Source organism: Netta rufina (genome assembly GCF_964035555.1).
Source record: "Netta rufina genome assembly, chromosome: 27".
Lineage (NCBI taxonomy): Eukaryota > Metazoa > Chordata > Aves > Anseriformes > Anatidae > Netta > Netta rufina.
In genome coordinates, this window is record NC_140151.1 from 5,917,301 (window position 1) to 5,942,333 (window position 25,033).

Genomic DNA, 25,033 nt, shown 5'->3' on the forward strand with positions numbered 1-25,033 from the left:
CGCCCCGGCGGCTGAGGACAGGCCCAGGAGGCCGCAGGACTCAGGCTGGTGTCTGCAGTGCATGAGCCAAACGGTGACCATCACTGACACCCCCTCCCACCCTCCCTCCTTCCCTGCAGCCCCTTCCCACTCATGCAGGTCCCAGGCTCAGAGCAAGCTGCCTCCCTCCTCCCTAATTCCAAGTCCCTTGCTCTGCAGCATCCCTGCCTGCCCCACGCCACCCCTGGGGGTTGTGCACGGCAGCCACCCTCACCAGGACCCCACCATGGCTCAGATCCCACGGCTGGCAGGCCGGGCACTGCCCCTACTGGGGTCTCATCCCCAAATGCAGCCAGGGCTGCGGTGCTGCCATGGGCCTGCTCTCCTCAGCTGCTGGAGGCTGGCGCTAGCAGATACACACCCAATGCACCTCTGCTGCTGGAGGTTCTAGTTCTGGGCTAAATTAATTAAGAGCAGGTCCCTTCCAGGCCCAGTCTGCATATCTGCTGTGATTATTTTTCCATGATTTCATGATTCTCTGCTAGAGGTTGCCAGTGCAAACGCTGTGCCACTGTCCATAGCCCCCCACGGAGCACCCAGCGCGGCCCCACGGCGCCAGCAGGAGCGTGGCACCTCGGAGCCCCTCGGCGGAGGCTGCAGGAGCAACTTGGAGAGCAGGGGAATTGCACAGGCTAATAAAGCTGGGATTCCTAAAAGTTGGCTGTGCTGCACGGCTCGCCCTTCCCCTGCAAGGGCACAGGACGCGGGTGGAAGCGCCGGGCCCCCAGCCTTGAGCCCGCTCCCATCGCGAGGTGGCAGCAGCATCCTGCGCTGCGCCGGGCGGGGAGCGCGCCTGGCGGCACGGGAGCGCAGCTGGTGCGGGGAGGCAGAGGAAGCACAATTTGGGTTTGTATTTCACGAGTGCTGCAGTGAGTGCTGGGTGTGGGGCCGTTGGGCGCAATCGGTTTGCAGGACAGGAGCTTTCCGCTGCCTTTGGCACCCGCGCCTGTTAGCCTCGGCTCCTCTCGCCCGCCGGAGCAATGAAGTACAGCACTGCAACACCACGGCAGGGCACGTTCCTTCAGAGCCCAGGGCTGCCGGGCACGTGCAGGTCCCAAACCATGAAGGCAGCCTCAGGTCACGAGCTCCCATCACACCTTTATGGAGTGGGATGAGGCGATCCTCGTGGGTCCTTTCCAGCTTGGGGTATTCTGTGATTCTTTCAGCCTGAACCTGGCATTGGGCTGACAAAAACAAGCTGCCTGGTCTAAAAAATAGGGCTCTTGATTGCCCCACATCTCCCTATTATTTAACAGGTCTGCTTACCAAAATGCCTGCTTCCAGTCTGAGTAACAGGCAGAGATCTGAAATGGATGCTGGGGCTGGGGCTGGGCCACAGTTACTGGAGTCTGCTGGAGTCACTCAGGGCCAGATGAAGGGGGGATGTGGAGGAGAGACATGAGCAGACAGGGGCAGCGAGGGGCCCCAAGGAGCGGGTGGTCACTTGACAGTGAGGCGCCGAGTGATGAGAGTGTGCTTTTATTCTCCATTACCAGCTTGAGTGTTCAGGATGCCACCAGGGTAACGCAGCAACTTCTGGGCAGACACAGAGTTCACTTACTTCTCAGTGATCAATATTGTGCTGTGGCAGGGGACATACGGTTTCCAAAAGGGCCCAGCAAAGGAAAACCTCCCCAGATGAAGCCAAGGTCCTCCCCTGGGCTCTAGAGCAGGGGATACATGCAGCACCCAGCCCAAGGCAGGGGTCAGCCTGAGACAGAAGCACCACAGCACGTGAAGCAAGAGCAGCCAACAAGCCCTCAGCTCCACACTTCTGCAGCGGCTGCGCAGCTTTTCATAACACCAGATGCCCAAGTGGCCTGATTTTACAGAGAGCACCCCCAAATCCCTCGGCGTTGGCATCCTGAGGGAAATCAGGCCATATGCAGCCGTGTTTTGTCTGCCCGGGTGTGCTGGCACGGCCACCAGAGACAGGTTTCACACCCAATCAGTGTCTCAGTGCAAAAATAGCTCTGGCAGTGCCACTTCTCCTGCACTATCAGAAGAAAGTCAAGGTCCTTTGAAATGAGGTTTCATTCCCATAAGGGTAACAAAAAGCTCAGCACACGGCGCCTTGAATTATTAAAGCTCCTTGCTAAATTCTATTTTGTGCCCTCTTTTGAAAGGCAGTCTTAAAACTGGGGCTTAGGCGAAGATATCTTCAGTAAACAGCCTATAGGAACATGTCAGCACCTTTAAATCTTTGTCTGGCAGCCCTCATTCCACTCGATCTTCATTTCTGAATAGCTACTGCATATTTTATGTAGGAAATATTTCATACTGATGATTGTCTTGGTCTATTACATTTCAGACCATTTCAGGCAAACAGCAAACTGGAGGGGAAAAAAAAGTCACTCTGGATAAATGAAAAATATAATGAGGGCTCCCAGGGAGCTCATGCAGATGGCCACTGGGGGGGAGACGCAGGGGCTGTCCCCATGCTGCAGAGCACCTAAGCAAAGGCTGGTCAGCAGCGATGCCAGCGCCAGGCAAGGGCAAAGGGTCCCCAGAAGGCGCTGTCCTTGTTGCAAACCCTCCTGGAGCCCTCACTCCCTGCCCCTGCACGGGCAGAGCCCCGGCAAAGCTCAACCAGGGGAGGGAGGGTGCAGATCTGTGCCCCCTCTGCAGGGAAATGGAGCGGGGCAGCCAGAGGAGAGGTGGGAGGGCTCCAGGACCCTCCTGCGGGGATCCTGGGCTCTGCCAGCACTGCTGCGGGGATGAGGAAGGTGCCTGAATTGCTGTGTGCTTCCTCAGAAACTGCTTCTGAGCCCACGGCTTTCCCAGGCCGACAAACGACACAGCGAGGGCTCATCAGATCTGACTAGAGTTTACGAAACGCTGTGAGAGAGAAGCATGCAGTGACAGCACAGGCATTAATCAGCTTCATCTCCTTTAAAGTCGGTGCGGGCGGGCCCTGCGCGCTCAGCGCCCAGACAGTGATGCACGGCCCCTTCCTGTCTCTGCTCCCGGCAGGCTGGGACAGCTTCTCTGCGAGGGCTTTGATTTCTCTCTGTTTCCAAACCACTGCTGTCTAATATTGATCACAAGACACAGACATCTAAGGTCTCAGGTGCATTACGACTGGAGGCACATTGCATTTAAATTATTTAGCGGGCCCAGTGCCTAAAGATGCCACAACACATTTGAAAATAACACGGCGCTTGGCAATTGTTGTGCAAGAGCAAAGGAAATTCTGAAGAGAGGTGCACGGCGCTGGTCGCTGCCCAGAGCCTGCAGGGCACCCGAAACACCGGGCAGAATTAGGCCCATTTATTCAGCTCTTTATTAAAGTCGAACAGCAAAAGAGCAGTCCCGGCTGGATGTGCCCAAGGGCCAGGCTGGGAATTCCTGCAAGTTCCTGTGATCGCTGCTCCCCGCAGGGAGCTCGGGGCCCTCTCGGAGCTGTTGCTGCCCCAGGCCCAGCTCCCAGGTGGATTTCTCCTCGTTTAGCTGCCCAGCAGCACTGCCGGGCTGGGGCTGTGCCCGGGCTTTGTTCCGCCCCCCTGAGTCAGGCAGCACCTGCCGGATCAGCTGGGAAAGATCCCTGCCAGAGAGCTGATGCAAAAACCAACAGGAACGTCACAGCCTTCAGCTGCAAGCAGAGCAGTGGCTGCAGACCCAACTTAGCACTGCCCACACAGAAAACTGCCTTATCAATACAAACAGAGGTGCTGCCCCAGCCGGACTGATGCACACATTTCCATTGCGAGACTCTGCAGCATGGGGCCCGCCCAGCAGGCACGGCACAGCACGGCACAGCACGGCACAGCATGGCACAGCACGGCACAGCACAGCACAGCACGGCACTCCCTGTCCCGCTCTGTGAGTCCGCCTTCTGCAGACACGAGCGCAGCACACTCAGGTGCTCTGCCACCCATTTTCCAGCCTAGTGTCTCGCCCAGCTGCTGACGCAGAGGCACAATGACTTTTTCCAGGTGCTGCAGCCCTTTTTCTTTACAACCCAGGCAAAGGCAGGCCGGGGAGGGATCGCTCTTGTACCCTGCCTGGAAACCCTAGAGGAGGATGCTCTGCTCTTCGAAAGTCCCTTGTGTAGTGCATGAACAGGGTGAAAGGCGGAAAGGCGCCTTGTTACCCTCCCCACCTCAGGTAACGCATGGGAAACAGTCCTGGCTGCATCCCCCAGCCCTGCTGTCTTCCTAGGCAAAAGCCAAAACGAACAGCAACCTCTGCTGCCGCTGGAGCAGGGACTGGGCTGCCCCAAGCCCTGGGTTCAGCTCCTGCCCTCCCCTGACAGCTGGAATCTCTGGTGGGCCATGGGGGGGTGACATGGGGGCCAGGGGTGCTCCAGGTGCTTCCCAGCTCTCAGAAACTCCGTGTAAAAGCTCCCGAGCTGCCTCTACCCGCTTGCAGCCGCTCCCCGTGGCGGCTGGGAGGCCGGCACCGCTCCCGCAGCACTCGCAGCCGCCTGGCACGCTGAGCAAGTGCTTTGCCACGACTCCTGCTACCACTCCGGTGAATATTTGAAATCGAACAAGAATATAAACATTTGGATTCTCGACACTTCTCAACCCCAACCTTATTTATCATACTTGGCTGTGCTCCTGGAGCCAGGGCCAGAAGAAGCTCCAAACGGTTTAGGTTATTTAACATGCTGCGCATAGATCAATCTTGCTCTCCCCTCTAGCCACAGGCTTCCCTCTGTGGTTTGCTGCACAGTTATGATGTCCATCAATATCCAAGTAATTAAAATCCCCCATTATCCAGGTTCTGGCTGCCTTACGAGCTCCTCATAAGCTATAAAACATTTCATGACCAACTTTCCTTAAGTGCCCGGGAGGTCTGCAGCACCATCTCGGGATCCCTCAGCTACCATCATTATCCTAAAGGCCCCCTGAAACTGCAGCCTGCTCCTGCCCAAGGTGTGCCTGACATCCCTCTCCGCACCATCCCATTCTGTTCCAGCACAGCTCGTTTTCTCCCCCATTTTTCTCTACTGGTTTAACTCAGAGCCACTCCCTGAAGCCCTCGGGGGCCAGCGCCCAGACCTGGCTGGCACCCAGACCTCAGGCTGCAGGTCTGCGGCCGGTCACAGCCCAGAACACAGCCCCCTTCACAGCCGCTCTGCCCTCCGTGCACTGGGAAAGCAACGAGCCCTAAACCTTGTACCCGCAGCCCCAGCTGTCCCCGTATCACAGCCGGGGGCTGTCCCCGAGCGACTTGCCGTGACGGACATGTACCAGTGGGGACAAATTTGTACAAAGTACTTGTCTCTGAGTCGCACTCTCCTCTCCTGCACAGCTCAGCCACTGGTCTCACAGCAATTTAGTAATAACAACCAAGTTTGCTTTGCAATTCCCACTTGGGAGGAACAGGAGGGCACAGGAAATAATTGCCTTAACCTTCTTGGCACTGCCACTTGCCCGAGACCCGATGCTGTATCTGGTACATGCTCTTGCCACTGCATCCCTCTGAATGCTTGACCTGGCAAAAGCTCAAGAAGTGCAGAGGGCTTTATCTCTGCCTGGGGAATTACTCACCTCGGCAGGAGTGACTGCAGTCCAGATATGATTAAAGGACATGACTCAAGCCAAAAAGTGCTAATTACAGCACAGAAGGAGGAGGAGAGAGGAGCTGCTAAATTATGCCTAATATGGGAGGGGAGTGAGGAACAGATTGAAGAGCCATCACCGTGATGAACAGGGGCTACCGGCACTGCTGTGCTGGGGATGCCCTGGGCGCAGCGCCCCGAGGCAGCCACGGCTCTCTCTGGCAGATTTTTTCCTGTCGTTTGTCTCTCCCCTTCTGCCTGCTCTGCCACACTCCATTTTGTATGCTCCTTGCCCAGGGGTCCCTGCCAACGTGTTCCTGGACCTGCCTCCTGCAGCTGGCAGCAGCCTCACCCGCCCAGGAGGAACACTCCATCAGGGCAGGAAGGGCTCCCTGTGCTCCCTGGGCAACCACAACTAAATCTCTGGCTTTTTGGAGTGTTTTACCTACCCAGCCCTAACAGACAGACAAGTATCCCTGCCCCAGCTACATTTACTGCTCTCCATTGCCTCGTGGTAGCTGCAGCCTGTTTGCTGAATCCTGATTTTCCCATTTTTGGCTTGCTGCTGCAGCGTGCGGTCTGCTCAGGTACGGGCTCAGCGCTGGGACAAGGTGACGAGGGACTTGTGTGCCCAAGGCTGCCGTAGGGCTGTGCTCCTGCGGCTGCGGCTCTTGGCACCTTGTTTCTGAGCTCAGTGTCAGACAAATGCTGTTCGTGTATTCCCAGGGATTTGGTGCTGTTTCCCAGCACCAGTCCTAAAGCGAGTCACCAGATGGAGGGCTCCCCAGAGGGACCTTTGGGAAAGAGCTTTATTTCAAACCCTGAAGTCTCCAAGGTATGGGCAACGTTTATAAAACATTGCACCATTAAAGCTGTTTGGAAATAGTAGGAACCATCAACTAAAACATCAGCATGAGAATAAAAATAGCTTGGCATGGGGCAAACAGCTTGGAAACTAGCCAGAGCTAAAGCAGTGTCTTGGCAAAGGTCTTTGACCTCCTTACAAATATCACAGTAACTGCACGCTGCTGCTGCAGCCCTGCCAGAGCCCTCTGCTAGCAATGGGAATGTTTTGGGATTGTGTTTGCAGCCTTGTTGTAGGAAATAACACACAGCTGGAAGAGAGGGGTGTGCTTTGTACCTCCCCTCCCCCAAAGACTGAGGGAATATGAAAAATTCATCAGGACAGAGGCCGAGAAACATCCTGGGGCGTACAGGGGCAGGGCCATGCGTGGTCCCACACTCGCTGTGACCGCAGTTCCCAGGCTGGAGACTGGGGTGGAGGTGCTGAGCCCTCGGCACGCGCCCAGCCCCACCAGCAGCGCGATGCTGAGCAGGGCAGGCAGCCGTGCTCGCCCCGTGTTGGGGCAGCAGTAGTGTGCATGCTGTGACTGCAGGCTCTGAGACTGGGGCTGTCTTCTGTATTTACTCAGAGCTGAGCACAGCAGGTTCCTGGTTTATAAGGAGCTCGGGTAATTTAAATAATAAATACTATGGAGAAAGTACATTATTATGAAATACGGATTTTTCCGATAAATAAATCATGGCCGTCATTTGCATGTATAATACCAAAAGGCTGTGCTTGGGACATCTGGTGCTAGCTGCAGTACCTGTCTGACATGAAGACTTGCAATAAATTGACGTCCCTTTCCTTCAGCTCTCCTGTTGCTCCAGTTCCACCGGGTTTTTCATTTTAGGATTAGCGGAGATGACGCTGCTTGGGCAGAGCCCTTTTTCTACAAATGTTTCCTCACCTAGAAAGCTCTGCCCCAATGCCATGAGGCATCGCTGGGCATGGTGCAGCATCTCCGCAGCTGAGCAGCGCAGGCAGCAGGCGCTGGGAGCCCAGCCCCGGTGCGCACACTTGGTCCAGCAAGGGGAAAGCGGGCGGAGGCTGGGAAGGGTTTCTCCAAACACTCGGCGCGGCCCTTTCATGCCAGGAGCCAGGGTTTAATCACTGGCTGTGCTGGTGGCGTTGCGCCGGTGCCGCTCAGAGGAAGCGCCACGTATGCCCCATCGCCTGCTTGTGGAATTAGTCACTGCAGCTCGCCGTTGCTAGACCAGGGTAAACACGAGCAAACAAAGACGACTGCGTCTCCAACAGCCGCGGTGAGCTTACGAGGCAAACTGTACCACGTTTCCCATGAGCTCTGTCAAACAGATTTCTTCAATAAAATAAAAATAAAAAAAAAGGAAAAGAAGAAAAGACTCTGCTATTATTGCAGTAAGAGGCGGTGTCATGCTGGGCTCCGCTTCTAAATATATTCTGTGTTTACTGTATGCAACAGTAGGAAGCTTTCCGAAAAGGCACCGGGGTTGCTCTGTTTTTTTTCAGCAATCATGCTTCACTTGAGCCATTTTTATCCTGACAGAAACGGAAAATATTTTCCTGGTGTCATTTCTACTGATCAAAGAAGTTTCCTCAACAGAGAGGAGCCCCATGGCCCTGCGGGGAGAAAGCCACAGAGGAAACTATTTTACTAACGAGGTGCGGGGGGAACTCGCTGGCAGCAGGATTCGCTGTGAGCAGACGAGGCGAGCCAGGACACGATTCCTGTAAGGCCAGGAGTGGTTAGCCAGGCTATTAATTCTTTTCATTCCCAATTAATTTGCTGAACGAGAGGCCTGGTGTTTACCTGCATGCTGGCAAAACACAGTGCCCGGGAGTAGCGGACGGCTGCTTCTGCTGCCTGCCTCGCAGTGCCCGGACGGGGCTGGCAGCAGCAGGAGCTGTTCTGCTGGGGGGGGGAATGGGACCCTGCGCCTCTGGGGGTTGGTGCCCTGGGAGGCGTGCAAGGGAGGATGAGGGCACAGGAGGACGAGGGCACGGGAGGACAAGGGCATGGGAGGATGAGGGCACGGCCCCTCGGCAGGAGCAGCCTCCCTTCGGGCAGCTCGGTGCCCCCATCCTGCCTTGCCCCAAGGCTGCTGGGTGCAACCCTGTCCGCAAGGGCAGCTGCCCTCCCGTCTGCCCCACAGCTTCCTGCTGCCCCCGCTGGGGCAGATGTCAGGCTTGTGGAGGAGCGAGGATTTCTGGGGTTAAACAGCTACCAGATTTTGTTTACTTTCTCCATCAGCTTTCCCTAAACAGCTTCAGTCAATGCTCCTTCCACGAACCTCATTGTGGCCGGAACTGACTCAGCTTTCTGCATGGAGGGATTTTTGTGGATGGGCTCACCGGCCTCGTTAACGGCACATCACGCTCGCTGCTGTTTACTGATTGAGGACTTTTTTAAACTTTCATTTGTGTTTCGCGTCAGAGCGACATGCACAGAGCTCCCTGACACATCCCAGCCGCCCCCACAATCCCTGGACCCCCATGCCCCTCTCTCCACTCCCAGGCACTGCCAGGAGCCCGCCGAGGAGCTGGGGCAACGGGGGGCACATGCATTATGGAAAAACGCATGCAGTGCCACAATGGCAATTTGGCACATCAGTTACACGCTGCAGCCTGCTGCAGTGCCAGGCCATGAAGGAAGCCAGCAAGATCAAAAACACTTGTTTTGACCTGTTTTTCTTTCAGGGTTTCTTATGTAAGAGACAAAAGACGGAAAGGGTTAGGGTTGCAAGCTGCATGAAGGCTTTTGCATTCACCTTGAAAAGCCTTTACATACTGACCACACCATTCAGTGCTCTCTCTTGCTCTGCCCCATGTCACGCCACGAAGCACAGCACCTGTGAGAGCAGAAGAGTCAGAGCATCGCCCCGGCAGAGGCTGGTTCCTGTGTGAGCAGCCCCAGGCAGTGCATGAGCTGCAATGAAGTGCTCACCGTGCTGGTCTGGGTGATTCAGACCAGGCTCTTCAGCAACATGACCTGCAGTAAGGTCCCTGCAGTGTACGTACTACAGTTTGACCTGTTAAATATGAAGCATGACCTACACGAAGAGCTGTAGTTTAGCAGCCAGGCTTACAAGCCCTAAGACGCAGCTTGGAGGGCTCTCTCTTCCCAGGCTGGAGGGGCACTGACAATGGTGCCCACTCCCTTTTGGCTAAAACAGCCTCAGCCAGACTCTGGCAACAGGCAGATTTCTCTTCTGAAGGTAGGTATAAAGACATATGCTAACCCGATTTGCTTCTCCCAGGCAGATGCTGATGACTTCAGGGCACAAATTGCAAAACACGCTGATGCTGAACCCCCAGCAGATCGCAACCTGAGTGGGAGGCGTCTCAGCTCATGCGCACGGTGAGCAGTTGCTGCTCAGTCACGCTTCTGTCAGGGGGCTGCAAAGCTCTTTTTACCGTGCCTATATATACCCACACAGCATCATCCTTGTCCCCTTTTCTCCCCTCTGACACGGCTGAAATAAACTCCCAACTCTAAAACTATTCTTTTGTGCTTGAACTGTGTGCATAAATAAACCAATGTAGACAGACAAAAATATCCATTAACCAGAACTGACACTTGACAAGGATTCAAGGGCAGATCTCTAGAACAAAGACAAGGCTTCCTTGTAAACAAGGCATCAGTCACTTAGATTACAATAATTAGGCAAAGCGACCATTGGGAAACTTCTCGAAAGCATCGTGGCAGGAGCTCACCGTGCCTGAGCGCAGGCGCACCCCGTGCTGCTGCCCGGGAAGCCTGGGCACCTTCCCACTGGGGCAGGCAGGACGGAGCAGGCTGCAGCCAGCTGAGCCCAGCCCCGCTGCAGGCACGGGCGTCCTCCCGGGGCACGGGGCACCCTCCCTGCCCACGCTCTGCCCCTCGGACTTCAGCCGCAGGCTGGTGCCGCCGGCCGGCCCGGCGCCCAAAACTGCCTGCCTCACCCCCGTGCCGGAGATACGCTTTATAGCCCTGCTATTGCTTTTCTGAGTGGGAGCTGACGTGTTATGGACTGCAGTGTGCTGGGGAAAACAACGGCTGGCACAAATTCAGTAACCCGCCGTGACCCCGGCCGTGTGGCCGTGCTCCTGGGAACTGCCCGGTCCCGGCCCCTGCGGGGGTCCCAGCCCAGGGCACGGCCAGGCCCAGGGTCCTGCGGCAGGGCCAGAAACTGCCCCCAAAGCAGGCGTGCACCCCCCGTCAGCCCACGCCATGTGGACACCCCTTCTCTAGCTGCCGGTAGCCCCAGGGAAGGCAGGGGCTGGGGGATTTGGGCTGCAACGCGCCCCGAGATAGCAGCAGTGATGGGAGGAGGGATGCAGATACTGCTTTTCCAGCAGCTATGGAGTGAAAGCTGTCAGGCCACAAGAGAGGGTGACGGGGAGGCAAACACCATCTGTTTTCTCTGAGGAACTCTTTTATTACTGGAGGAATGAAATACAAAGCTGATAACACCATAATTTCAAGCTAATCTCCCACACACTTTACATACCCGTTGATTTCCTGATAAATCCCCATAGTGCTCGGGCTGGGTGTTTTCCTCAGCTCTGATGAGTTTTCTTCACTCAGCATTACTCAGCCGAGTGTTCCCCAAGCCTCGGCAGTATGCTGCAACCAAACACCCGCTGCTGTTCCCCGAACCACAGCCCCGATGGGACCTCCCTCTGCCACACTTCTGCATTGCTGCAAGATTAAGGAGCCAAAACCTGAATTTGCTGGTTTGCTGCTCACAAACTGCCCTCCTGTGCTCCTGGGCACACAGTGGCAGGCAGCGAGGTGCCCCATTCCTCACCACAGGAATGGTGTTTGGGCTGTTTCCAGGTGGTCACAAACCAGTGTTGAATTTTGCAGGTTGAACTGAGAGCTGCCCCCAAACCAGCTGCAGTCGGTCACTGCCCATGCTCCTGAGCTGGGGCATCGCCTTACTGCTGCATGGCACTTCACTCAAACCTGTTAAATAAACTGCACACGCAGATCAAAACCACATTTTGGAGGGAGGGGGCCTTGCTATTTTAATTAATCATCTCCATCATGCCATGACTGCAGTCAGCTCCTGGCAGTGCCTCTGTGTGTGCCCCATGCCCTCAGCTGCGCACTGTGCCACACAACTGCACGGACATCACCTCGGTTTCCTCCATGGTGCCCGGCCTCCAACCAGTCCCAAACCTTAGGGGCAAGCAGGCTACAGCTGGGAGCTCGTCTGGGCCATCTCAGCCCTTACCAGGTACCAAAGATACCGAATCCCTGCGTGCAGCCCTGGGTTCCTGCCTGCGTGGCTCCAGGCACGGCGGGGCGGCACCGCGGTGCCCAGAAGCCGGCACAGCACAAAGGCACGCGTCCTGCCTGCCACCTCGCACTGCGGAAGCGGCTCGGCAGCAGTTACAGCCCTGACAAAGGGGGCACTTGAGACCCGGGACATGTGTCTGGTACTGTCAGACCTGGGCTGGGCTGTGGCAGTGACCCAGGCAGCCCCGCGCCCGAGCCCCCCGGCAGGATTTCCCGCGAGCCCGTCCCTGGGCAGCAGACAATGAGCTGTCTGGCAGCTGGAGACGGCGCTGCCGTCGCCCTTCTCCAGTGAGGGGTAGTCAGGACCTTCAGGAAGATCAAACAGGAAACTCTGCAGAGAAAGAAGAAAAGTTTGTTCGTGATTGAAAGTCTAAACTTTTATTACTGTGCTCAGCCTCGTTGACCCGGGAGGAAGATGTTGAAGTCAGCACGTTAAAATACTTTCCCTGACTCCCATAAAACAGCAGCAGGACTTTGTGAGCCGCTCTGCCAAGCCAGGGGTAGGCACTGCCCGTGCCCAGCACCATCGCAGGGAGCAGCCTGGCTGCGGGGGTACCCGGGCTGGAGTTTCACCTTGAAAGATGGTTTTGGGAAACCTCAAGCAAGGAAGAACCCACGCACGGCCTCCTTACTCAGCCTTCCCATCCCCACCACCTCCAAATCCCCAAAGGAGCAAGCCTTTTTCTCCAGAAGTCACTTTGTTGAACGCACAACTTCTTTAAAAGCATGCAGGCTTTTAGATCTGCCAGAAGTTTCTGTTTCTGTTCCTTAGCAGCCATGATTTACTTACTGTAACTGGCTATTCATTATGTCCTGCACTGCATTATTAACTCAGTGATCGTACATTTAGCAGAGAATTTATGAGAAATGAGGAGACATTCATTATCAGTAATACCACAAACTTTACTCTTATATGGTCTCTCTGTGCGGCGATGGGCTCCCGTGGCTGGGCAGCGGTGCTCGGAGGCAGCTGGCAGAGCTGCTCCCCCCTCCAGGCAGCACCCTCCTGGCTCCAGCAAGCCTGGCCAGCACCCCTGGGTGCCAGGACCAGCAGCGGACTAGCCCTCAGGGGTACGTGTGCTGCAGCCACTGCAGCAGCCTCAGCGAGAGCAGGGCTAGGCTCTCACTCCACAGCCCCAGCACTTCTTTCTTCATGCAAATGTCCTGTTTTCTTTAATTTTTCAGCTGTTCTTAAAATGGCTGGAGAGCTAAAGAGCTGCCCTTCACGGCAGCCATAGGACCAGCTCTGCTGTCACTGGGACAAGCCCCTGTGCTCTGGTGAGGGCCTGGCCCTGCACGCTGGACAAGCAGCTCTGCCAGAGTGGCATATATTTTAGGCAGTTGTGTGAGCACAAATATCTAGAACCAAGCTGAGACATTTCTTTACTTTCCAGCAATTGAGCTGTAGCATGTCTGCTGTTTAAGAGCATCGTGTTGTACTGCACATCTGAATCTGACACCACAGGTCAGGGCACTGGAAACACGCAGGGCTAAGTGCATCTCTCAGTTCTTATGAACTAGGAGCACAGAGTACTGCTCTGAGATCTGGGGACAAATGTTCCCAGAAGCTCTATTAAAGAAACAACAACTACAGGAAAAACAAACCAAACCAAACCAAAGCACCACCAACAAAATCAACAAGCGGAGCCTGTGGTGTAGAGCAAAAGGCCGCATTAGTCAAACTTGCACGCGGCAGTAGGTAGAGGAGGTTGGGAAGCTGGGCCAGGCACTGCCATTCACGCGACCTGGATGTCTGACAGATTCCCAGGAATCTGAATTCCAGGAGGAACACGATGAACTGGTTCCTCTCTGACCTCCAGCCATCCCACAGCTGTTTCTGTGCTGTGGAGAACTCCATCTCCAAATGCATTTCCCAGCCAAGAGCAAACATGTCAAGAGCTGTATTTACCACTCCTAAGAAGGGCAAGGATTCTCCAACCTGCACGAACAGGGCTGAAAGTGACTCAGAGGTCAAACAAATACAATGAGGGAAAGGATGGGAAACATGTTTGGGAAATGATGGGGAAAATGGCCTGAAGTTCTTGGACATTTTCAAATTCTCAGATTTTTCCATTGAACGAACTGAAAGGCAACTCTTGTGTTTTCAAAGAGAAACTCAATACCCTTTTGTTAAGCTGCAAGGCTGCCCTTCCCTGGCTCAACACACCCAGAAACGCAGTTCCCACGAATGGGACGTTTGTTGTGAACCATTCAGCTCTAACTAGTCCCCGTTCAGGCAGGGCAAGTGTGGCCAAGAGGCACGTGCAGCATTGCCCCTCTGTTCAGCAAGCCGTGGCGCTTGCTCCGCACCCGCAGAAAGGGGATGTGGGCACACAGGGGCTGGGCACAGCCCTGGGGCAGCTGCCCCCCAGCACCGCATGTGGCACGGCCACTGCCCCCATTCGGCTGCACCAGCCCCTGGTCAGACACAGCCCAGGTCTTGGTTGCTACCAACCGTGAGCTGATGGAGAGCCGTAAGTCCCCTTCTCACCACCGGGAAATATTTCATGTTTCCTCTGCCCAGCTCCCAGGGTTCTGGGAAAAGCAATTTGGCGTGGGCAGAAAAGTGCCAGGAGAAGGGAGCTCCTTGTGAGCCAAGCATGCTCTGGCCATGAGCTAAAGACACACGTGTTTTCAAGGCAATAATTTCACATCCCTCTCCTGTCCCAAAGCCTTCTAAAAGCCCTTCTACATGCTCAGTTTCTGAATATTTAAGATATGACTTTGCCAAACAAAGATTAGAGCAGTTAATCCTCATTTCTTTATGAGGAAAGCAATACTGTTTAACAGTTCACTGGTATTTTAAAAGGCAGATGGTCTGAAAAACTAAAAACTCCATTTTCAAGGATAGATTAGCTGACACCCCCCCCCCCCTTTTTTTCCCCACAATCTCTTACAGCTAAAGTTTTATGGCTAAAGAATCTGATAACAATTGGTGCAGTTGAGCACTGATTGCACGCTCCTGCTTCCGTGTTTGAGCTGTCACACAGGTCTGGTTCCTTATTTCATCCTGATTGCCAGAATTAACAACTGTTTGTGTTCCCGCTGGCAGCACAGAGCACAATTTCTGCCAGAGGTGTTATCCTGCCCTCTCTGGTATTTGCTGCTTTCCCCCGAGCCCCAGCGCAATGAAAAGCACCCGGCCCATCTTCAGAAGTTCCTGCCTCTCTTGCAGGAGTCTGGACAACAGCATCCTAAAGAACAGGCAGCCAAACAGGGATCTTGGAAGCCCACTTTGAAAAATCTCTTCTAGGGAACAACATCAATATTTTGCTTGGTGAAGCCTCTGCAGCTCCAGTGCTCGTTGGGGCTGCCGCATCTTTCAATACCGAGGCGATAGTACAAGCAGTGCGGGCTTAGGCAGGCGAGCGAAAGGAAAGCTATGCAAAACATGCCTTCACAAAATGCATCCCAGATTGCCTTGTTTGGACTGATTTTGGACTGCTACACCAATGCAGACCAAGCTCTCTGCAAGAGCTTGCAGGGGTGAAGGCACCCGTGGCTCCCAGCTGCCACCTCCCTGGCCACACCAGGGCCTGAGGGACCCAGGGCCCAGCGCGGGGCTCTTGGTTGGCAGAGCAGGGAGCAGAGGTTGGGGCTGCCCAGCATGAGGTCACCCACAGGACTCCTGCAGCAGCCCCTTGCTGTGGATGCCCCCCAGGCAGATGTTTCCCATCCTGGCCGGGAGATGTGGCCACCAAGTCACCCACTCCAAGTCTTTTCCCCCAGTGATTGCTTGCTCTGATTGCTAGAGCCAGAAGGTTGGTTTAACCTACAGAAAACAGGTGCCTCAGCTTCAAAACTGCCGCGGGAGGACCCCCAAGCTCAGACAAGGTTGCTCCTCCTCCCACAGAAGAGCCCCATGGCAGGAACCCTCCACATACGTCATCTCCCAAAAAGCAGGGATGTGGCTAAGCTGTTCTGCAGAGACAGAATAGCGGGTTGGGATTAATCCTCCCATTAACGTGTGAAACAGAGCGTTTACATTCATGAAGCAATTATACAATAATAGCAGGAGAGCTGTGATAGAAATCGCATCTTGTCTGAAGTTTCTCTCCAGCCCAACACATGAATAATTCCTCCTAGGCAGTGCTGGGAAGGCAGTATTAAAAGAATGATATAAAAAATAGTGGAAAAAACAGACGAGGTATGCTTCATCTCTCAGTCAGAGCTGAACACAACTAAATTTATGCAAAGTGGGAAGAGAAGCTTGAAGGGGCAAAGGCATTTGTTACTGCTCAATGCAAGATGAGCTCACAAAAAACACCACATTCTTCATCTTGGCAGCTTTTTGATGTCTTACTCTTAAAGCATCAGTTTTATTCTCGGTTTCCATGGCAGATACTTTTCTGAGCTTGTATCTGCCACAAATATTGCTAATTTATGCTATCAGCCATATTTCTGCAAATACCTGCAGAACGATTCCATGTGCGGTAAAAACAGTAAAAAGTAGGCATATGTTAACATGCCTCAGCTCCTCTTTTCAACTACGGGAAATTGTGCTTTGCAGAGGGAAGGTTTGTTTCCTACATCTACAAGATCACCGCTGATCTCCTGGTGCTGTTTTTTGGCCCTAAGTACGTTGCAAGTGTGCGTCTCTGTTCAGTGAAGCAAATAATGTTTAGCATTTCAGATGGACACTTTTACAGGCAGGTTTTCCCTTCACACAGTACTTCAGGCAGCACTTTGCGTCTGAGCAGGAGAGGAAATCAACATACACCTTCCTTCTTTCTACTGCTCCCCCCTATTTCTTTTTAGCAAGCCATCGATAAAAGATGGAGCTCTTCCATAGGCAGAGGCCCAGAAGCCAGCCACATCAAAAAGATCCTATTTTAAGGGCAGATTTACCCTGCAAATGTTGAGCAAGCATCAGCTGATGTGTAATGCTCTCAAATTCAGCGAAGTTACAGTAAAGTAAGAGGCTTTTAAGTTTTTTCTGGCAGGAGGAGAATTAAGAGGTTTTGTAAAGGTTTCAGTTTATACACGGAATCATGTAATAGCTAGCAGATACAAAAGAAACCTAGGAAAATTGTAAAAAGCAAGCCATACAATGGCGGTGATGCAGAACTGCTGGAAAAAAATCCCAGGCACGTGCAGTGAGAGCTCACGCAGGTAACAATGGCACCGAGCAGCGCCTGGCGGAGCCGCCGCAGGAAAACCCCGTCCCCCAGCAGGATGCAGCTGAATGGAGCGTGCAGGGCTACGCCAGGGTGTGCCCGGCTCTATTTACCATTCCCTAAGTCACAGATAGGAAAGTGGTCAAGCAGTTAAATGCAATCCACTCCCTCTCCTACAGATAAAAAGCACGGCGAGCCCCGCCAGCAGGAAGTGCAGAGGTTCAGTTGTTATCTAAGTGCACGGAGCTGGTGACTACCGATTGTTTTGCTGCCTGAGCAGCAGCCTGGCCTGATGTATTGTCTAGTAAGCAATACAGTTCACAATTACTTTATTAGTGTTATTATTCTATGCCTGTACAAATGCCTAGCACATGGACTTTGTGGGCTTTTCCTCAGTAGAGCCAGGGGAGGGTTCCTGCTGGGCTGTGCAGGGACACATCCCTGCCTTCTGTCCGAAGGAACAGAAGTGTTAGAGGAGGGAGGATGGAGTGACAAGCAACCAGGCGACGTCACTGCGGCTCTGCTCCTTGCTGCAATCACCTATCACCTCCACGGCTCTCCCATAAACAAGGGAACCCCCCTAAGTAGTGGGCAGTCATGGGGACAAAGCTTGTTTGTGGCCTCCTTGAGTGGGAATGAGTAATGGAGAATCATCAGCACAGCTGGTATACAAACAACTGGTTTTCTAAACAGTGCCTCTGCAGCATCCGGCCACTTTTAAGCCATTAACAAAAATACACTTATCTCTGGATCCTTGGCCTTGAGCAACCCTTGAACCCACTGTCATTCCTGGCCAGATTTAGTGGGGTGCAGCTCTCCACAAGGTTAGATTTCTAACCCAGGCAGTACACTCCAGCCATCGGAGCTGGCCCTTTGCAGCCCACCGTGCCCAGTCTCATCCTATTGAGAGGGGGCTTGGCATCTCTGGGACTTGGGAATGCAGAGGTGGAGAACACAAACTCCTTTGGAGCAGAGGAATTGAATTCTTTAATTTTCAGTGATGAGCTGGAGGCAGGAGCACAACAACAATCCTCTTGCTGCTGGTGCTGCAGCACAATGTGCACCGTGGGGCAGAGAGATGCCACCTGCTGCCCCGCTACATGCAAACTGGGCAGCTCCAGGTTGTAACATCCCAGGAAAGTCACTGCAGAAGAATTTATGGATTAGCTGCCTTTGCTGAATGGCTTACTGCTTTGAAAATACAGCTTTGTGAGCACTAAATGTGACCTGTTCTATCTAGAAAGCAGCAGAAAGCATCCTATATGTAGACCTGAGCGGGTTTTGCTGCCTTGTCCTTCTGTCTGGCTGGGATACAGACAAGTAGACATCTGCAGGCACAGGCTCACAGCTAACCACTTGCTAGTATTGCAATAGTTCCCAATATTAACTTTTTATTAGGTGCAAGAGCCTGTTGCAGCAGACAAGGTTTTCTAAGTGCAGAGCTTTTCTGAGCACAATGAAAGGCCACGAGTGCAGCTTGAACTGTACAAGCTCAAAGACACACAGCAGTGCTGGGAGTTGTGCGAATCCCCTTCTGCACCAGGTCAAAGAAAAACTCACAGCAGAATCACAGCAATTTTTTTACACTCGGCTGCACAATAGAGGAAAGTTGGCAACTTAAATGTTAACTTGCCTATGACTATTCAGTGTTGACATCAGCGTGACCTCATCACTGTAACTTGAGCTCTCCGGCTTTTTCTCAGCCTGCCTTTAAATAGCAGCCTTCAGCACAGCTACCACACAGATCCCTCTGATCAGCCCCAGAAGGCAAACCCCCGAGCATCCGACGTAGATGAAAGCAAGGAGAAGCAACACAACCTCAGCCATGTCCACCTCCCTGAGAGTGAGCCCCTCGGTCCACGGCTACCGCTTCGACACAGCCCTGCGCAAGAAAGCCGTGGCCAATATCTTTGAGAGCATCGACGAAGAGTCGCTCCAGAAACTCTTCAAACACTCCGGAGACAAGAAGGCAGAGGAGAGAGCCAAGATCATCCTCGCCACTGACCAGGACGTGGAGGAGAAAACGAGAGCACTAATGGCTCTAAAGCAGAGGCGAAAAGACAAGCTCCTCCAGTTCCTGAAATTTCGGAAATACTCCATCAAAGTCCACTGAGCTGGCGAAGGGAACGGCAATGGAGGAGAACGTTTCGGCATGAGACTGCTCACCACCTCCTGCCGCAGGCGGCACGCTGTGCTGCCCTGCGAGCTCCCGGCAGGATGCACGGTGCTGGGAGACGGCCGATGGGACCGGGACTGCCCGCGGCAGCGCCGCAGCCTGGGGCCGGTGCCCAGAGGGGGACAGCGCGCCCCAGCCAGCCCGCAGCACCGCACGGCGGGTGCTGCTCACGGACTGAGCATCTACTGACTTCGTGTGTTTGCTTTGCCTTCCTGAACTTGTTACCTAAAGTTTGAAACCTTTCTAAGCCTCGCTGTTGTCTGCTAGAATGGAGAGTCTAGAGGTTGATCAGCTACTGATCATTTATCATTCTGCATTTGTTAAAATGCTTTGAAGTGCACCGTATGGGTGCAATAAGTTCAGCCTTCAGGGAATGCATTGGCTCTAGAGACACTACGCGACTGTACCTTGTCTTTCTCATGCAGTATGCGTGCATTATAAATTGTTGCACAAAAGCAATAATAATGACATATTTCCCTGAATTTACTGTGAAGTTCCTTAATATTTTGCTCACTTCCCATTAACACTGAATTTCTAAATATCATAATTACCGTTCTTATTTGTATAAATTACATTAGATATTAGACAAGTATTTCATGGTAATATTTTATAACAATGCTATCATTATATTGACTATAATTTATTGCATATGGCAATCTGAAATTTAATAAATTATACCGTAAATATAATTTCTCTTGTCTGAAATGCTCAATTCTCCTGGAGGAGTGGGTTTATCCTCTTTTGGTCATTTCACACAGATCCCGTTTTAAGAGCAGACTGCTTATACTTCTTAATTACCAAGAATGCCAATGTGCAGGCTCTGTTCTTAGCCTGCAACGTTTGTTTTCCCTGAAGTTCTGCCATCCAGTTCAGCAGTACCAGAGTTTTACCCACAGCTGTGCTATGCTGACTCTGGCATTCCCAGAAAAACCTGATGAAATTTAATTGTAAATCAAACTCAGCTGTTAGTTTCTCCTCTATGAGGAGAATGCCTTATGCTCATTTTTCTTAGAAAATGAGCAGCTCCAAACAACAGCAAGTGGTACAGTCCTCAGGCTCTCGCTATTCCTGCAAAGCAGTGTTAGGACTTGGGTCCCAATGAGCCAAAACAAACAGAAGTGAGTTATGAGCACCGGGGCAGCAGAATTAAACTTAGCCTTTCTGCTGTACTATCATGATAGAGTATGTTGAAAATACTTAAAAATAGCCAAGACTAGTTATTAATAAGTGTCCTGTAATAACCTCCTACTTTGGAAAAAAATGTTCCCATGACTCTGTTCAAAACAACAAAGTTAAGAGTTTGGAAGACTGATAGGCCAGCTTCAGTTTTGTTTTTTGCCTACACTTAAAACTCCGAATTACCTATAAATCAGGGAGACTAGAAATAATCCTTTAAATTACTTAAGCGAGTGGATAACTGTAATCATTCACAGTATGATGCAGCAGATCCAGCAGGTCCCCAGGAGCTCCACGTCTGGAAGTGAAGCACCCCCAGCCCCCCATGGCCCTGGCCCCGCACAGGAACAGCTGCAGCCTGGGGTGTGCGCTGGAGGTCTGGGGCTGGGAGGGCTGCAGCAGGGCCCCAGCAGCACTGTCCCAAGCAACCGTGTCCACCAAGAACCGTGGGGCAGTGGAGGAAACATGCAACCATGCCCGTCCCCAGGAAGAGCGGAGAGCGCTGGGACCCGTCCTGCTTCGTGGTGGATCCAGACCTTTTTGACGGGCATTTCACATTGGCTGTTTCCAAAAAAGGCCAAACCGGGCCCGCTGACCTCACTCCAGCCACCCCCAGGCTTTGTGATGCACTTTCTTTCCTCCCACCCCAGGAGGTTTTCCCATCAAAGCCATTCCTCATCCAGTGAGCACTCCAAACAGCAACCCTGTGGGGTGACACAGCCACCAGCGTCCGGCTGCCTTTGGGTTATGGCGTGCACTGCGATGGAGGGGACAAACAACCGTGCTGCAAGAGGAGACTAAAAAACCCGCAGTGGGTACCAAATCATCTTTCTACCATGCCACTGCTTTCTATTTCTCTGCTCAGCCCATGCTTGCCTCCTGTCCCAATCCTGGACACAAACTTTCCGTAACGCAGCTGCTGGGCCAGGCGCAGCGGCAGGGCTATCGGGGTCTCACCCATCACTCAGCCCCAGTACCCAAACCATGCACCCCCACACTGAAAGAGCTGCGAGTGCAGAGGGCAGGACTGAACTGCTTCAACATCCCAGGCGTTTGGGTAGAGGGGACCAGCAGCAGGACAAACCCCTCACACAGCAGGGTGCCGGCACTGCGGGAAATGCAAAGCAACCTCTGCGGGGCAGCGGGGTGCGTTGAAGCTTTGTCTGGACTTCCTGATGTTACTGTCCACCACCAGGACCCATGGCCCCCACATTTGTCACCACATGCTGAACAACTCAACCACACATCTAGAACCTGTCCAGAGAAATTTGCAGAGCTGGTGACAGCCCCGCTCACATCCCCTGGGCAGAGGCAGCCCCTGCGCCTGGCACCCAAGGGGCTCCTGCACCAGCCTCCCCCATGCCTGACACCCACACCTGGCCCAGCAGCACTGTGCCAGGGGCACCGTGATGCATCATCAGCTGAAATTCTCTTTTCTTGTGAAGGAGAATCTGAAGGAAGTCATGACTGCATCAGACAAAACAATGTAAATTAAAGCATTTGCTGCTGGCACATGCTACTATTGCCCAGACATTCCTGCTCCAAACATTTGCATAATGCGATTGATAAGGCCCTGTGACTTATGGGGTTTATAGTTCCTCTTGCCTCCTTACATTTAAATTATCAACACAAGTAATAAATAAAGTTCACCTTATAAAGCTTTTCTGATAAGCGAAGGTCACTTACCAAAGAGCTACATGTTTATTTGATTTTACAGTTGAAAAAGGCAGTTTTCCTTGGCCTCACCCTGCATTCTGCTTTGGCAGGCTTGTACTTTGTGAACAGCAGTGCATCGTGCAGTGAGCTGGGTATAAATTGCAATTCATTGTTATGAAACATTTGTCAGTGAGTACAAACAGCCCAGTGCTGCATGCTGGCCACCCACGTTCACTGCTGCTTTCCCCACCTCTCTTGGCCAGAGCTGCACAAAGCGCCCCAGCCCTGTGCTCTCAGCAGCCCGGGTGCTCTCGAGGCCGTGCTGATGGCAGTGGAAGCCTGTGCCCAAGCAGAGGCTTGCTTTGCTCTGCGAGCCCGGCACGATCCCCGCAGGGTAGGTGCATGAGGGTGGGTCGGCCTCATTGTGCCGGGCCCTTCCTGAGCGCTCGGTGCCGCAGACTCTGTGTCTGTCCGAGCGTGTGCGCTGCATTCATGAGACAGCTCAGAAATGCTCCTGCCAGACACAGAGCCCATTGTCAGCCTGCCCCACGTAACAAAAAGAGGAAAAGGCCTGTTCAAGGTATTTCCTCCCTCCAGGAGCCGGGCGTTTCCATTAATTCTTCTCTCTGAGTCAAACTGGCTGTACTGGGTGTCCCTCTGCCCCAGCATCCTGAGGAACATGCGTCCGAATATCTAATTTTATCGGGCTTTTCTAGTGCTGCACCACAGGCAGGAGCAGGGGCAAGGGGCAGCTGGGCACCCACCCTCAGCTCGAGCCACCCAGTCCAGCTCCAGACATCAGCACTAGGGGAGAAGCCACAAAAAGCAGGGAGGAAAACGAGCAGAAGCCTTCTAGCAACATCTCTGGGTGGTCAGGCTGGGGACAGGCAGCGAGCAGCTTGTAGGGTGCTGGAAACCAGCCCAGAGCGAAGGGGAGCTCAGCTGCAGCAGGCAGTGCCTAATCCATGACCCCATTAGACACCAGTCCCCACCTCCCCAGTGCCCTCCAGGACTGCTCTTGCAACTGTCCTGGTGATGGGGAGACAGGGTTGGAACGAGTCAAAATCCACCTCAACCTGTTCACTGTGTTCAGAAGGAAGAGGAGACGTTGCCCAGTGTCCAAACACCGGGTTCTGTGAAATTGCTGGTACCCGGTGAAACCAAACACACTGCATGAGCAGAGTCCAAACCGAGCTGGGCCAGACCTCACATGGTCTGTGCGGAGGGACAGGGTGCTCCAGACAACAGCAACACCTCCCGGGCAAGTTTCCCTTCCGGACCATTGAGCAACAGGGCAAGTTAAAAATTGACTGTTCAGCTAAACTTCATGTCTGTGTCACTCACAAGTACACACTCTCCTTTGCAAGCAGGTGATTCAGCAGCCTGGGTGCACCCAGGGGAATCGGCACCCATGGGAGAGAAGCTAAGCACAAAGCAAGCACAAAGCATCTCCGGACGGGTGATGCCAACGCCCTTGCCTCCTCTGCAGCCCAACCCAGCAAAGCCAGCTCAGTGCCAGGGCTGACAGCACCGGGGTGGACACGTGCTCAGAAAAAAGGCACAGACGAAGCACATTTCATCTATGGCTGCACAAGAAAAACCTCTGCTATAAAGCATTCTAAGTGTGAGTGAAGAGCCGTAATGTGGTGAAGTTTATGGGTAGGTTAGTATGCCTTTCACAGAAAAGGGCTGGCTGGGGATTTCAAAGCACAAACGCCTCACAAGCAGCAAAGTGATGCAACAGGGCCCTTTTGGAGTGATGTACAAGGCTGTTTATAAGAAAAGCCTCCAAATAACTGTAGCCAACAGGAAATTACATGGTTGCCATATATCTTTGCTAAAATGTAAAAGTTAAACTAGGACCAGAGTCTTAATATAGGGGAATTTTCCTGACACAGTCTTGAAAACCACCTCATGTCCATTGAGCTGTATGCCCGGTTGGCACCCATGGCACAGCCTGCAGGGCACATCCTGCATCTGCTGCAAGTCCGGACTCCTTAACCAAGTAATCCTTTGGGCTTTCACCACACTCATGGAAAGTCCCGCTTCCGCCCAGCTCCGAGTCACCAAATACAGACTGGTGCTGCGCTGAGTCACATTGACATGACCAGCTCGCAGAGCTCCCATGCCAAAACCACACAGGGCAGAGGGATGCAATGCTGCTGCTTTGACATTGCCACACATACAAGGGACTACATACAGAATATATGAACTTGAACTGACTCGTATAATCCAACGGAAAAAAAAAAAAAGTCATATTATGCTTGGACATATTCTCCAACTGAGATTCTATGCAAAATTCACCTGCCAGTCTGAATGGTTAAAAAAAAGGTTCAAATCTAGATGCAGTTCTCTCTCTCTCTGAACTGTAAAGTACAAGAAAGACGCAATTTGTCATTTCACAAATGTGCTAGTGAGCAATCAGCCCCTCTGCCAGAATTTTTGGGAGGCTCCGATTTACATCAACCCACCCTCGCCTGAGTGTCATTTTTGAGCCCATTTGCAGAATGACTGCGGAGGGCTGCAAGAGTTCAAGTACAAACCCAGCATTCAAAGACATGTCAAAATCTTGACCCGAGTGAAGTCCATGGAAAAAGGCCAAGCGAGTTGAAGGATTTTTGTACAGAGGTAAAAACCTTGAATATATTCTGCTGAAAATGCTGCCAAACATACACTGTTTTTATCCCAGTTCTAACAATAAACCTCTTCCCTAAATATTGTGCATTCTAGCTGCAATAAAAAGTATGCAAAAACGCATTATGACTTTGGAGAGATTTATCAAAGCCAAGAACCAGGTTTTCCCTAGCTAACTGGCCAAGAAATAAAATAGCTTTTTAAAGCAAAAGCAAATACGGCATTATCTACCTTGTGAAACTAATTATCTGCAGATCAGAGAAAAAAAAAAAAAAAAAAAAAAGACCTACATTACCCCCAGCCAACTCCCCCCAACAACCGCAGGCACTCCTTAGAGACAAAAATATCAAGACAACTTTCTGTTTGCTGTAGAATTTCAGTGTCTTTCATGCACACTTTTAAAAAAATAAAAGAAATACAAAACGTTGGATAAAGTAACCTGATGAAATCAAGGTCTCGCATCTGCTTGCAGCAGAACCCAAAAGCCCATTGCTAATATACACCTGGGGAAGCTGTGCTTGCTATGAGGTGTGACCAGGGCAAAGCAGCCCTGAGCCCAGGGATATGGGGAGCAGCTCCCCCAGACCAGCCCACGGACGCTGCCTCTTCCCTGTGC

General features: G+C 52.7%; 1 protein-coding gene across 1 annotated transcript; it reads left to right on the plus strand.

Annotated features, from left to right (window-relative positions):
- The first annotated feature begins 18,529 nt into the window (after positions 1 to 18,529).
- On the plus strand, positions 18,530 to 19,640 carry TCIM (transcriptional and immune response regulator). The gene has a single exon (XM_084302283.1). The coding sequence runs from the start codon at positions 18,568 to 18,570 to the stop codon at positions 18,886 to 18,888; it is 321 nt and encodes a 106-aa protein (XP_084158409.1). The 5' UTR covers positions 18,530 to 18,567; the 3' UTR covers positions 18,889 to 19,640.
- Positions 19,641 to 25,033: the final 5,393 nt, after the last annotated feature.

Coding starts and splice junctions, on each gene's coding strand:
- TCIM (XM_084302283.1), top strand. CDS start 18,568: ATGAAAGCAAGGAGAAGCAACACAACCTCAGCCATGTCCACCTCCCTG.